This window comes from Excalfactoria chinensis, chromosome 1 (genome assembly GCF_039878825.1).
Source record: "Excalfactoria chinensis isolate bCotChi1 chromosome 1, bCotChi1.hap2, whole genome shotgun sequence".
NCBI lineage: Eukaryota > Metazoa > Chordata > Aves > Galliformes > Phasianidae > Excalfactoria > Excalfactoria chinensis.
The window spans coordinates 74,163,970-74,178,182 of NC_092825.1; the positions used below are offsets into that span (position 1 = coordinate 74,163,970).

Below are 14,213 nucleotides of genomic sequence, written 5' to 3' on the forward strand. Positions count from 1 at the left end.
CTAAATCCCATCCAGTTCCAAACCCCTGCCATGGGTGGGATTGCTACCCACTACACCAGCTCACCCTGGGCCCCATCCAACGTGACACTGAAGGCTTCTAGGCATGGGGTATTCCTGAGGAGGTCAGGATTGCACACAGAGTATTTCAAACCCACTTATTCTGGAGGGTTGGCTGCAGGGAGATGACACTGCTCTCCTAAAGACTGCTTGTTTTGCCTAAGCTGTTCATCCGAAAGACATGCACTAGTCAGGGGCTTCCACCACATCATTTCATCTACTTCTGTTTAGCCAATCGCTTCTATTTTTTGTGTGTCTTTTACCTGGAAGCATATTGCAAACTGCATGTGGGGCAGAGCTAACTTCCAATACTGGGGAATTTAGTCACCTCTACCTGATACGAGGCATCTGAAGAACTGTTTTCACTGCTGTCTTGAGCTGATCTAGAGACTATGCTGCCACTGAAGTCAGCAAGCCAGGCTTCTTTCTTCTTGCAAGGCTGCTCATTCCTGTCCCATCTTTTGTTGCAAGTGGAAACTCAGCCTCCCAAAAATGAAGTCACTTTCATGAAGACCAGAGACCTGAACCTGTTTGGTCCTTGTCTGCACAAGTACCTCAGGATGAAAGCAAACAGCTACGGGAGAAGAAGAGAGATTCTCTCCTTCAGTAGTATCAGTATGTCAATTTGATGAGACTGGTTTTGAAACTGCTTTCCATGCCTATATAACTGATAAGTACGGGAAATAAAGAGCATTACTATCAGCTGAAATTGGAGCAGAAAACTGTGGAGTCCAAAGGCAGCTGCCCCATCAGCCTCACAAATCTTGCATACCAGTGCCAGTTTCCAAAATCTCATGAAAAACAACAAACAGCACATATTACAAATGACCACAATTGTTTCTATTTAATTAAAAAATGCTACACCAGTGCAACTTGTACTGTATGTTTATGTACGTATACTATAAGTACTCTTCTATGCAGTACTGTGTGTACAATATGTTTAGTGTGTGCTCGGGTAGAAATATTACCATTCCCATTAGGTAAGATTCAAATTAGATTCCCTCAAAGGAGTCTTGCATGCACCTTACTGGTTTTTATCTCATGCAGAGTCTGCAGTGTGTGCTGGGGCCAGTGCTGCTGAAGAGGGTGAGGAGACCGTGAGCACTCAGCATTGTTGATGGGACTGTTGCTCTGGAAGATTCTTCATTAGCCTTGGGATGCCCAACACTGAGGAAATGATGATGGTGTTGGAAATTCAGAAGGTTTCAACCAGCTCTAAAACTGGAGTTTTCACTGCAGAACCTAAGCAGTCCTAAACTCTCACTGAAACCAACAAAAAAGATGTCCACACATGTTCAACAGGACCCAGAGATTCTTGGTCTCTTGCAGTGCCAGTATTCAGCAGAACATGTGCTTAGTGAACCCATAAAGGGAAATATTCGCTTTTGCTTATGAAGTCAGGAATAGAATTAACTTTATTTCATTGTAAAGCATGAAATGAAAAGCTGTTATCATGACAAAAAGGTGGAAGTGGACTGATAACTACAATATCTAGGATTAGGTCTCTTCTTTCTCCAGATTTCTGTGAAGCCCTCTGGCAGAGCAGCTTCCAGCTCAGCACTGTAGGAAAGTGACTTCAGTATAGCTGTGGGCAATGCCCAAAGGACTCTTCTGGTCCATGCAAACCCCAAAGCACTGCTGTGTGCATTACCTGTTTCATCGCTGTACTCCCCATCAGGGCAGTCCACACACTCGAAGCAGCACGTGGGCTCTCCCTCAATAATGCCCTTCCTGGTACCTGGCAGGCAGTCCCTGCTGCAGTTGGAGAAGGGCACCTACAAGAAAAGAGCCCGAGGAGGGTTAACAGCAACAGTACCTCAAGTACAGTCTTTCTACAGCAGGCCTTGATCTTAAGCCAAGGGTGTTACTACTTGCTTAGCATGCTAGGTGGAAAGCCTCAGACACTGAAGATATTGCACAACAGTATTCCCTGAACCCCCTGCAGTAATAACACGTTTGAAGGATTGCATCAAGGAACGGAAAGAAAGATCAGCAGAGTTCTCTACCATGTTGTGGGCACTGCAAAATGATATGTGGCTCATGAGATGCACACCAGAAAACAGTCCTTAGGCAAATGAAAGAAAAGACAATTCATGTCTATAGCAGGAACCTAAATCAGCTGTGGAGATGATGGACTCTGTCTGCTGATGCCCTTTCCCATAGATTGTGCTAATGATTTATGGGACTTAGAACTGTTCCTTGAAGCCACTTCCTCTCACTGTCCCAAAGGCCCCCTCTGTCCTGGAAAGAAAGATAAGGCAAATTAACTATACAAGATGAGTTTTCATATAAATGAGAGAAAGGCGTTAGTCTTAGAACACCAAGCATCTGAAGATGCAGATCAGCAGGTCCACACAGATCAAGAAAAGAACATCCCTACATGAAGCACACCTTGGGTTCTCCATGTCAAAGCCCATGGAAGGGACTTGTAAAGCTCCTACCTCACTTTCACCAGAATGGTTACCCAGGCTTCCAGGCTTTTGCTGCTGCAGTGACCTGCTGTGTTACCTGCTGGCTGCACATTCATGCTGTGTGTGGGTGAGCCTACGTGGTCACAGCCATACCCTGGCAGTGAGTGATTGCACAAACAAGCATGGGCATGAGAACGTGAACTAAGCACATATTTCCCACTGCCAGCAGAACACCTTGATCTGTATGAAGCTAAGTGCATGGCTGCAGCATTTTGGGAACACCAGTTCTAAGCTGTTAATCAGGAGTGAGTAATTAATTGGGCAGATGCATATCCAGGGCAAATCTTGGCAGCTCCCCACTTAAAGCACTCTGCAGCACATTGCTATCACCTACTGCCTGGGACAGCTTTCCACAGGTCTTTCCCTAGGCTGTCAGTGATGAGTTTGAACAAGGCTGAATCAAAAACCCAGCTGAAGTTGTGCGCTGTTTCTCTGTTATCTACTAAGCTGATTGTATTGCCAGAGAGGAAAATTAAATTGGTTTTACATGATTTCATCTTGACAAATCCAGGTTGGCTTTTTCTTATCATTTAATTATCCTCTAACTATTTATAAACTGTTTCATATTTGTTTTTATCAAGTCCTTTGGATTACCGAAGCTCAGCTTAATTGTGTGTAATTCCCTTAGCTCTCCAATATCTGCTTTAAAAAGCAGATATCACAATTTAGCCTCCTCTAATCCTATGAGACATCACATGTCCTCCGTATTTCTGAAAGACAAATTGCTAGTACTATTGAGATTGCTTAGGCTGCCTTCTTAAGTATCTTGTGGGAAATTTCATCAAGTTCTGCCAGAACAAATCTACCTATTTTTTCTACTCTTTAGCTCATTTTTTTCCCCCTTCCAACTCTGGCTAATTCTGCAGTTCCCATGTTATAACGTTAAATTCAGAACTAACTATATTTCATCTTATTTGAGCAAGACTGAAGCTCAGAAGCCTCCAATTACTTAATAGAGTACTGGCTATTCTGCCTTTGAGCAAAGCTGTTATCTGGAAGAAATTTAAACTCTATATAAAATCACCCCAACAAAATGAATTACAACAGACATAGAGATTACAGTCCCCCCTGCTGTCACATAATTTACATTTTCTGGCATGAAACTCAGCAACATAACTGCATTTGTAATGTAATGTAACTTGTAATAAAAGGACAGAGAATAGGGATATTGAACTGCTGGAGGAATGCAGAAAAGAAAACATAATTACTCAGTTTAAGTGTGGGGAAAAAAAAACCCTCCAACAAACAGAAAAGGTACCCTGACTGTTAGAAAAGGTACCGCAAAGGTAAGGCTCAGCTAATGGTGTAAATGTGCTAGGCAGATTTGCAGGCTGCAGAGTTATCTGATCCACCAGCCAACCCAGAAGAGTATATTGAGGGTGTGAAGGATTAGGGCAGAGAATATGTATACAATAAGATGAATAGGTCTTTTAACAAGTTGCAGTGCAATAGCACGAGGACTATACTGAAGTTTGTTCAATTTTCAGATTGATGTAACCTGTTAAACAGTGCTTTGAGGATTTAAGCACTTACCTCCTTTGAGAATCCACTCCACAGGATTTTGTTTTCATTGATAAAGAGCCTCTCCCCTTTCTTGGCATACACATTGTAGTGTCCAACCTCCTCAAAGACGACTGAGCCATCCTCTGGAGAGAGATGCCAGTTGATTATTGAGTAATTCCCCACCAGGTCTCCAAACTCATCAAAGTCCACTTGCTCCCCCATGTTACTGGTGAAATTTAAGTGGCGCAGGTGCTTCAGAACCTAGAGAGAGATACAGAGACATTGTAAATGCCTGTGTTTCACAACATGAACGGATCAGATATGGGAACAAAACTGGAAATAATCACTTTACTGCAGCTCCTAATTTCTCGAGAAACCCACTTTATTACAACAGCAGCAGGCTTTCTCTCATAGACTTCACAGGAACACACAAACCCTGTGCAAACCTTGTAGATGGCACAAGGTGTTGTAGCCCATAGGATGGATTGCACCCACTGCAACACTGCTTACCAGTTACTGTACCTCTCAGCCTTCTGGCATTCCTCTTTTGTCCCTTTCTCCCACCTCCCCCACCCCTCCTCTCTCTTTCAAGGGGCAGAAATATGGCAGAAGCGACTGAAGTGTTCTGGTCACCCAAGTATCCTTCTCGTCCTTCTCTTGCAAAACATCATAAATGTAATCAGTCAGTACCGTTTATCTCTGAATGATTAATGACTCAGAAGCAGAAATACTACCTGGGAAACAATCCAAACACATCTCTTGATTTGATAATTCCAAGCCTAATGCACTTGCATAAAACCCAGCATATTCAAGTAATCCACTACATAGGAGGCCTGGGCAGTTCATAGCTCTTTTTTATGGTTTCTGTCCCATTGTCATGCAGTTTCAGATAATGACATTCTGCTTGTCCCCACATGTTGACTTCTGTGATTTTCATGCCTTAAGCTGTCACATACTGTGGACAAAAGCAGTTAATCCCAGAAACAACTGCAGCTGCAAAACTGATGATCCCAATAGCCTGACAAGTAGATGAAAGAAACAGCAACAAACAACTGTGAGATAATTCATCCACACAATAGGTACTTTTCTAATCTTTGGGAATTAGTTGCTGTCTTCTTCACTCATCAGCTTTTTCCCCTTATTTAATGGATGCTCTCAGTTAGACAGTTTCTCTGTAAAGATTAAGTGTGAAAAACCGGTGTGATTCTGAAAGCACCTGGATGTCACCTGTCCCTACAGCACAGTGCTACAGTTGCTGCTCTTGCTTTAGTGCCTTCAATGGGTTATAAGTCCAGTTCTCCCTCTCTTATCTGTGATTGCACAAGCATTCAATTGTGGATAGCAAAATGCAAACTAAGAAGTAACGAAATGAATTTGTCTTGGCAGGTAGAGTCCTCCTCACCCCATAAACACAGAACAGAAAAAAATGTTTTGCTGAAGTGCCTTCACCTGGAAAAAAAAAAAGGAACAGAGGAACAGAATCACTTCATTAATTCTTGTCAGATTTACTAAATTGTCTCATTTTTCTCTTTTTCTCCTTGAGACCCTCCTGCCTCAAAGTGAAATCTCCAGAGCTACAGAGATAACCTTGTCTCTTCTCACTGTTTCTATTAATGCCAGTCTGAAAGAGTCTAGAATAATCAAAGCCACACAGGATGTTGCTTTCAATACCATTTCAGCTTTGTGTGCTCTTGTTGAAAGTATGTCCAAATGTTAATGTACAGGATGGGACCCAAGCACCTGATGACTCAGGAAACCTGCATTTCTCTGCAGGCTCTAGCAGCTACCCCAGAGTAACTCCTCCAGCATCGTTATCCCGACCAGATTTGAATTCTTACATGGAGCTAAATGTCATATTTCTCCTCACTCCAAGTCAGTATTACAGTTTCACACATTACTGCAGCACTGTGCACACCTACACTAGCCCTGAATGAGTATTACTGCTGCACTGATCTCTACTTGTATAGGCTGGAGATGCAGAACTTGCACTTCTTTTGGTTAAAGTTACTCCACACATTAAGGGATAATCTTGCAAGAGCTCTATTTAAGATTCTTCAGTTCAAGTCCTGCCTCTCTTGATCATCTGCAGGGGCAGGAGGATGGCTGGTCCTACTGCCAGTGAGAGAGTTGATGGAGAAACTTCTAGATCCCTTGGATGCATTGTTTTGCCCTTATCTCATTTCAGTTACTCTGTTCCTTAAAATCCCTAAAGGAGGGACAACAGTATCATAGAATCATAGAATCACAGAACAGTTTGGGTTGAAAGGGGCCCCTAAGTTCATTCGGTTCCAACCCCCCCTGCTATAGGCACCTCTCACTAGACCAGGTTGCTCAAAGCCCTGTCCAGCCTGGTCCTGAATGCCTCTAGGGAGGAGGCATCCACAGCCTCCTTGGGGAACCTGTTCCAGTGTGTCACCACCCTCACAGTAAAGAATTTCCTCCTAACATCTAGTCTAAATCTACCCTCTGCCAGTTTAAAGACATTTCCCCTCATCCCGTCACTACATGCCCTTACAAAATGTTCCTCCCCAGCTTTCCTGTAGGGCCCCTTCAGGTACTGGAAGGCTGCCATAAAGTCTGCCTGGATCCTTCTCTTTAGGCACTCTCAGCCTGTGCCCACAGGGGAGGTGTTCCAGCTCTCTAATCATCTTCATGGCCCTCCTCTGGATCTGCTCCAACAGCTCCATGTCCTTTTCGTGTTGAGGGTCCAAGAACTGGACATAGTACTCCAGGTGGGGTCTCGTGAGAGCAGAGCAGAGCAGAGGGGCAGTATCACCTCCCTTGACCTGCTGGTCACATTTCTCTTATGCAACCCAGGATATGGTTGGTCTTCTGAGCAACAAGCACACATTATTGGCTCACGTTGGGTCTTTCACCAATTGACAACCCAAATTCTTCTCAGGACTGCACAGAAGCAATTCTCGATCCAATCTATATCTGCACTTGGGATTGCCCTGACTCAGGTGCAGGACCTTGCACTTGGCCTTGCTGAACTTCACAAAGTTGGTGTTGGCCCACCTCCCAGGGCTGTCAAGGTCCCTCTGGATGACACCCCTTTTCTCTGGTATGCCAACTGCACCACTCAGCTTGTTGTCATCTACAAACTTGCAGGGGGAACACTCGATCCCACTCTGTGTCACCAGCAAAGATGTATAATAGCACCGGTCACAGTACTGATCCCTGAAGAATACCAATTTATCACCAGTCTCTACTTGGACATTGAGCCACTGACTGCCCAGCCCATTCCTTATCCAGCGAGTGATCCATCCATCAAATCCATTTTTCTCCAATTTAGCAACCAGGATGTCATACAGGACAGTGTCAGATGCTTTGCACAAGTCTACGTAGATGACATCCATTGCTTTTCCTTTATCCACTGATGCTGTAACTCCATCATAAAAGGCCATCAGGTTTATCAAGCATGACTTGACCTTAGTGAAGCCATGTCGGTTACCACCAATCACCTCATCTTTATTTTCCACAAGCCCTAATAGAGCCTTCAAGAGGATCTGCTCCATGACCTTTCCAGGCACAGAGGTGAGAATGACTGGCCAGTAGTTCCCCAGATCTTCTTTTTTCTCCCTTCTTGAAAACAGAGGTTATGTTTCTCCTTTTCCAATCAGGCGGGACTTCACCAGACTGCCATGACCTTTCAAATATGATGGACAGCAGTTTGGCAACTTCATCTGTGAGTTCCCTTAGAACCTGTTGATGGACCTCATTGGGTCCCATGGACTTGTGCACCTTCACATTCTTTAGATGGTCTCAAAACTGACCTTTACTTACATCAGGCAGATCTCCCTTATCCAAGTTCTTAACTTTGCTTTCTGCAGCTTGGGAGTGCTGCTAGAGCCCTTACCTATGAAGACTGAGGCAAATAAATCACTGAGTGTTTCAGGTATCTTTGTATTCCTTGTCACCAGGGCTCCAGTTTCCTTCTGGAGAGAGCTCCCATCTTCCCTGGCCTTCCTTTTATCACTGATATACCTGTAGAGTTTCTTCTTGTTCTCCTTTATGTCCCTGGCTAGTTTTAGTTCTATCTGGATTTTACCTTTGTTAATCTGATCCCTGGCTGCTCAGACAATTTCTTTGTAGTCCTCCCAGATATCCTGTTCCTGTTTCCACTCTCTTTTTGTGCCTAAGTTCAGGAGCTCCTTGTTGATCCACAGAGGTCTCTTGGTATTCTTGCCTGCTTTCCTTTTTCTTGGGATGCACTGCTTCTGGGCTTGGAGGAGATGGTCCTTGAATACTGACCAGCTTTCTTGGGTCCCTCTTCCCTCCAGGGCTTTCTCCCATCTCGCCCTGCCTGGCAGCTCCCTGAAGAGTTCCAAGTCTGCTCTTCTCCCTCTTTGATGCCCTAAGGATCTTGAACTCCACCATTCAGTGTCACAGCAGCCAAGGCTGCCCTTGAGCTTTACATTACTCACCCTCCCCTTCTCGTTGGCGAGGACAGAACCTTTTCTCATGGGCTCCTGTACCTCTTTGATTTCAGGTGCGCTGCTGTGTTGTCCTTCCAACAGATATAGGAGTAGTTGAAGGAATAACATAATCCGTCACTGAAACCGAAAAGAACAGCCGGGAGCAACGGAGCGATCGCCCTCTGCGTGTGTAAAATCTGCCACTAGAGGGCGCAGGACAACAAATCTAGCCATGGTCTCCACTAGGTAGAACGCTCTGGCGAGAAAGATCGTGGGGACTCCGACGGAGCGCTTGCCTAAAAAGGGTGGTAGTTTACGTCTGTCTGCAGCCTGAGCCTCTTGCTACTGGTGAAGGGCGATGGGGATTTCACCTGCATGAGGTGTGAGCAGTGCATGATCTGCTCGGTGTGAACTTGTGAGAAAGACACCTGGGTGATAGCCCCCAAATGGTGGTGGACCCTCTCCTCTGACACTGTTGAGCAGAGGGAGGTGATTTAAGAAAAGAGGAGGACTGGAGACAGGTCTCAGCTCGGTGTCACAGGCAACCCCTATCCTGACCTACCTTGATTCCCCCAGGTGCCCCTACTTAATAGGTTCTGGAACTTGAGGGAGAGGTAAGTGAGGATGTGTGGTGGGAGGTCCACCCTTGAGGTTGTCTTGGGTGAGGCAGTCAACTCCACACCTCCCGAATGCCTCTGCCAGGAAGGACAGAGGGTGACTGCCATAGGCAGCTCCTTGCAGAGAAGAACAACAGAGGACCGTGTATGTCAGCTCAGCTTTAACTGCAGGGAAGTGTGCTGCTTCCCTGGGGCCCAGGTCAGGGATATTTATAGAAAACTTCCTAGTCTGATTCACCCTTTTTATTATTTTCCTTTACTTAGAGTTCAGGCCAGCAGCAATGAAGTTGCTGACAGAAGCCTGAGGGCTATCAAAAAAGGACTTCAGGGGACAGGTGGTGCGTGGATGGAGCAGGTGTGCAGGTCATATTTTCCTCTATTCCTTCAGTGGCAGTGAAGGATACTGAAAGGAGCAGGAAAACCCATTTCTCACAAACAAAGCTGAGAGGCTGGTAAAATGCAAGAACACCACCTCCTAACCTGGTGTCATCTGCAAACTTACTGAGGGTACACATTCAATTCCCTCATCTAGCTCATCAATAAAGATATTAAACAAAATGGGCCCTGGTACCGACCCGTGGGGGACACCACTTGTCACCAGCCAGACTTAACTCTGTTAACCACTACCCGCTGGGCACAGCCCTCTAGCCAGTTGAGGTGCATAGGTCATAGGTGGATGGTTGGACTGGATAACCTTGGAGGTCTTTTCCAACCTTGGTGATTCTAAAAGTATGTACCTATGGGGATCTATGTATTGTATCTCGAAACTGACTGTTTACAAAATAAGTGTTGCACTCCTGGCCTGAACACACCATCAGCAGCTGGTGGAAGCCTGTGGAGAATGGGTTCTATAAGCTGCTGACTCTGGATTTTTCATTCTCTAATTTCTCCTTCTTTTCTTCTTTCTGTCACAAGCTCCACACCGAATTATGGTGCCTTTTGATTTACAAATGCATGAACAGAAATAACTTGTAAGCTGCTATCTAATCTACCTTCCCACTTATGGCAAGGCCATGTAGTATCCCATGTTTTATCCAGACCAAATATTCTGTGTTATGTTATTGCCACTCTAATGGTAGGAGCACAAAAACATAGCACAGACAGAGAGTTGTATTAGGTCAGACCAATAGCCCACGTCCCCAGGACGTGTCTGACAGTAGCTAACCAGCACATGACCAGGTAAGAGCCAAAGGGAATGTGTTTATTCCCCTGAATACTCACACATTTTGCAACTCAGTGGCTTCCTGGACCAAAGGTCTTTGTGCTTGGTAACCCATAGTGGATTTTACTTCCATGATGTTGCTGGAAGAGGCAAAGAACTGCTATTTGCAAGCCACCTTTTCCACATTGCTCGGGATTTTACAAACCTTTGTTAGATCCTTCCCTGCCTCATGAATCCTCTCCAGCTTTGCTGCTTCTTGTACAGAAACTTCTCCAGAGAAGTAGAATCTTTCTCAGCCTGCTACTTCCTCCTGCTGCTCTACTTTTGTTAATTACTGAATAAATGTCAGTGTCCAGATCTGCTATGAGTTGTCATTTAATCTGCCTCAACTGTGGCTGGTCTTTATCTAGTGCCCACGTACCAGCCATGATTTGTATTTATACTGAAAGTGGTGAGTTCTCCCACTCACTCTGAATTTCCAAGGATGTGTTTTTCCCTCATTTCAGAACTTCAGTCACTGCAATATACACAAGTGCTTGAAGTCCCAGCTGTCACACTAACCCAGTGGTCATGGCACACAGGATTTGACATCTGTCAGTAGTCAAGTATCAGGAGGAAATACCTGCATGGCACTCCTGAAAGAGAGTGCCACTCTCTGGACACAGACCCATTCATTACTTTAGGCAGCCTACATATTATGCAGTTGAAAAGGCAAGCAAAACATTATGATAGAATGAGAAAGAAAATGACATGGAGAATATGGTGCCAATATACATTGATAGTACAGTTTTCCTTGGAAAATGCATTTAGCTCCAGTAACTTGATCAGAAAAGAAGAATAAAATTAAAAGAAGATCAAAGGTGTGAAGAAATATCACTATAACTCTTAGACAGCCAGTCTGACTTCTGTTTAATGAGAAAAAACTGCAAGGGAGGAGGCAGAGGAAGATAATGACAAACACAGCAATTTGTAGGAAGGTGATTTACATCCATATAGAAGCAGAGACCACTTCAAAACCAACTGAGTTTATTCAGGGACCAAGACAAATACAGGACACCTGGCTGTCATAAAAGGAAGCAGTCCACAGAAGTTACAGATGTCCTCTCCCTGGAAGTATTAAAAGCCAGGCTGTGTGGGGCTCTGGGCAACCTGGACTTGTGGGAGGTGTCCCTGACATAGGAGCAAGGGGTTGGAACTAGATGATTTTTAGTATCCCTTCCAACCCAAACTGTTCTGTGATTCTACGATTCTGTGCTCCAGAAAGATGTTTGTGCTGAGACACAAAGATTTCCAAAGGAGTCAAGAGTACTTTGGCACTGTATATCTGTTTTTCCAGACTGATACAACTATCAGTTATAAGGGCTTGGAATAAAGTGAAAATGAGACTGGGATATTTTGTTTCCTAAAAGTCCTCAAAGACTAATGCTGGCCCTGAGCACAACTACTGTACAGCCTGTTGCTCTCCATTCTGCATTTGTGATCTTTGGTGGAAAATAAACAGTGGATGTGAGCTCAGTGAGGCAGTGGGTGGTTCGTTTCACCAGCAGCACCAGCAACTGGTTCACCTCTGCTGATGCAGATTTTTCTGAGCTTGGCATGCAGACTTTTGTTTGTTGGTGGTAAAAATGCATTGCTAATGGTGACGAGTACGTAGAAAAACAGTGTTTTGTACCCGAGTATGTGCTCCATCAAACAGCGCTGTTGTGCTCTTTGTGCTTGCTGTATTTTTCATAGAAATAAATAGGAGGAATTGCTTTTGGAGCAATCTACATACAAGAGCAAATAAATAGAGTGGCAAGGTCCTCTGCATTGCATCTCAACTATAGAATTTTATGAAACCAAAGATTTACATAGGAAAACTTCATGTCAAATCCAGCCAATTGAAATTCAGTGCAATATACTTTTTAAGTCAAGCTTAGAAATGCGACCTTTAAGTCACAGTTCCATTTTTAATTTTAATTACTTTTATTTTAATGGAGGAGAGAAGAAACCCTTCATTCTGAAGTGTTTAGTTGGATAATGTTCCAACTAACTTGGCTTTAACTGTACTTAATGAGTTTGACTAAATCTCGGGGAGATGGCAGGGAATACATACCAACATTTTATCACTGTTTCAAAATAGCCTTAAGTTACTTCTAAATGAAGATGGTTCCCTCCTCCCCCAGTGCTTTTCCCTCTTTCTGTTTTAAATTAAAATCCAACTGTATGATGAAATCCCAAGACATTTGTATAGCACAAAGCACGATATTATACTACTAGTTCCTTAGAGTCTGCAGAAGTCCTTCTGCCAAATGACTTCAGCAGATGAACCATCTGGAATAGTCTCGGTCCCAGTTCAGTGCCATCCCAAGGAGACTTTAGCTTGATCCACCAGCTGAGGATTGGTTGCAAGATCTAAAAATGCACCTGTGAAAATGTGTATTTTTTTCTGAAGAAAAATGCCTTAAATGACAGCATCTGTCCCCTCTTTAAAAATACTGTGAGCCTTCATGCAGTTACTACTAATTAGGGCAAAAACCACAGTAGTGAAGTGGAAAAGGATGTCTCTGGAGAATTCCTAGGCCTGGAATGTAATACTACACAAAACAAAGCTGTTTTCTAACTGGTCACCTGACCTGGTGATACACAAGTGTAGGCCAAAGATGACAGAGATTTATGTACCCAAGAGGACAGAGAAAATCCAGTGAAAAGCTACTTACTAGGAAAGTACTGAATGACAGTACGTGATCTGCATGCATGATAAACTCAGTATGAGTTCAGAGATACAACAAAGTAAAAACTCAGAAAGGGATAATCATATGTCATTGTCATCATCATACAAAGCAGGTGTGCTCTAAAGGGCATTACTCCAATGTGGACCATTCAAACAAAGCTGCAAAACACAAGCATTATATTGATGGAAAACAGAATGCAAACCGTATCCCTGGAAAACAAGGAGGAAAAGATCATCAGGGAACGTACTAAGGTATTTTTTTGAATGTATTAAAATAAGAGGGTGTCATGAATGACAGACCCTCACTACATAAGGCTGAAAAAGACAAATAAAGAGGATGGTGAACGAGCAAGAAATATGAATGATTTACAGAAGTATGTACTTATCCAAGCGGCACTCACTTTGAAGCAACAATGTGTCATTAACGGAGGTGGAAGGTCCTTAAGAAGGGACCAGAGAACAGCCGGAGCAATTTCCATCAGATCTAAAAGACTAGCAGAACCAGGAAGTTCTTCACACCGCTCAACAGCAGAGAAAAGACTGCCAATAGAGCTGGTTTATGATATACATATAAAAATGCCATGGGCCTGGAATGTCAAAGTCAACAAGCCACTATGCTACTCAGTATTATCCAACAGTGATCACAACCCATCCTTCTGGTACAGGTACAGGTGTATGGCTTGCAGTGTGTCTGAAGTTTCTCTGTGTTAGCCCATGCAGGGCTCCAGTCAGCCTCTGATGGACTGCAAAAGCTACCAAAGGGAGGAACAGAATCCAAGGTGGAGGGATGTTCTCTGTTGCCAGATAGTTTAACCTGACATAAATCCCAAGGAAAAAAATGGCAAAAGAAGTGGTTTGGGTTGAGGATCAACTATTAGAAAGTTACAGAACACACACGTAAATTCTGTCAGTCAGTAATGCTTTGAGAAATACAGATCTTGTCAAACACAAGTGTGTTTGCAAACGCATCCCTTTACAAGTGGAGAATCTAGGCTTTACATTTAACGTAAAGCACCCTCTCATGGACAAGGATTACAAACAGCTTTCTAAAAGCAAATATCCACAGAGACAAGCCATCAGCTCATGGACAACTCCTCAGGCTTCAGTCAGTAACTCAGTGTAATCCAATATGCTCATCAGCACTCTGGAAGCAACAACAAAAATGCTGCTTGTAGAATTTACAGAAAATGCATGGATTAACATAACAGTAAATTACAAGAAAGAAGAAGCATTGCCCCTCTCCCTTCCGCACACTGCTTGCTCTTTCACATC

General features: G+C 43.8%; 1 protein-coding gene across 1 annotated transcript in view; it reads right to left on the minus strand.

Annotated features, from left to right (window-relative positions):
- The window catches only part of CASR (calcium sensing receptor), a 73,415-nt gene that overhangs the window by 4,180 nt on the left and 55,022 nt on the right, over positions 1 to 14,213 (minus strand). The window contains exons 5-6 of the mRNA XM_072343152.1: positions 4,062 to 4,292; positions 1,709 to 1,832 (exon numbers count right to left, since the gene is read on the minus strand). Of these exons, the coding sequence (XP_072199253.1) occupies positions 1,709 to 1,832; positions 4,062 to 4,292 (355 nt within the window). The remainder of the gene's footprint in view (positions 1 to 1,708; positions 1,833 to 4,061; positions 4,293 to 14,213) is intronic.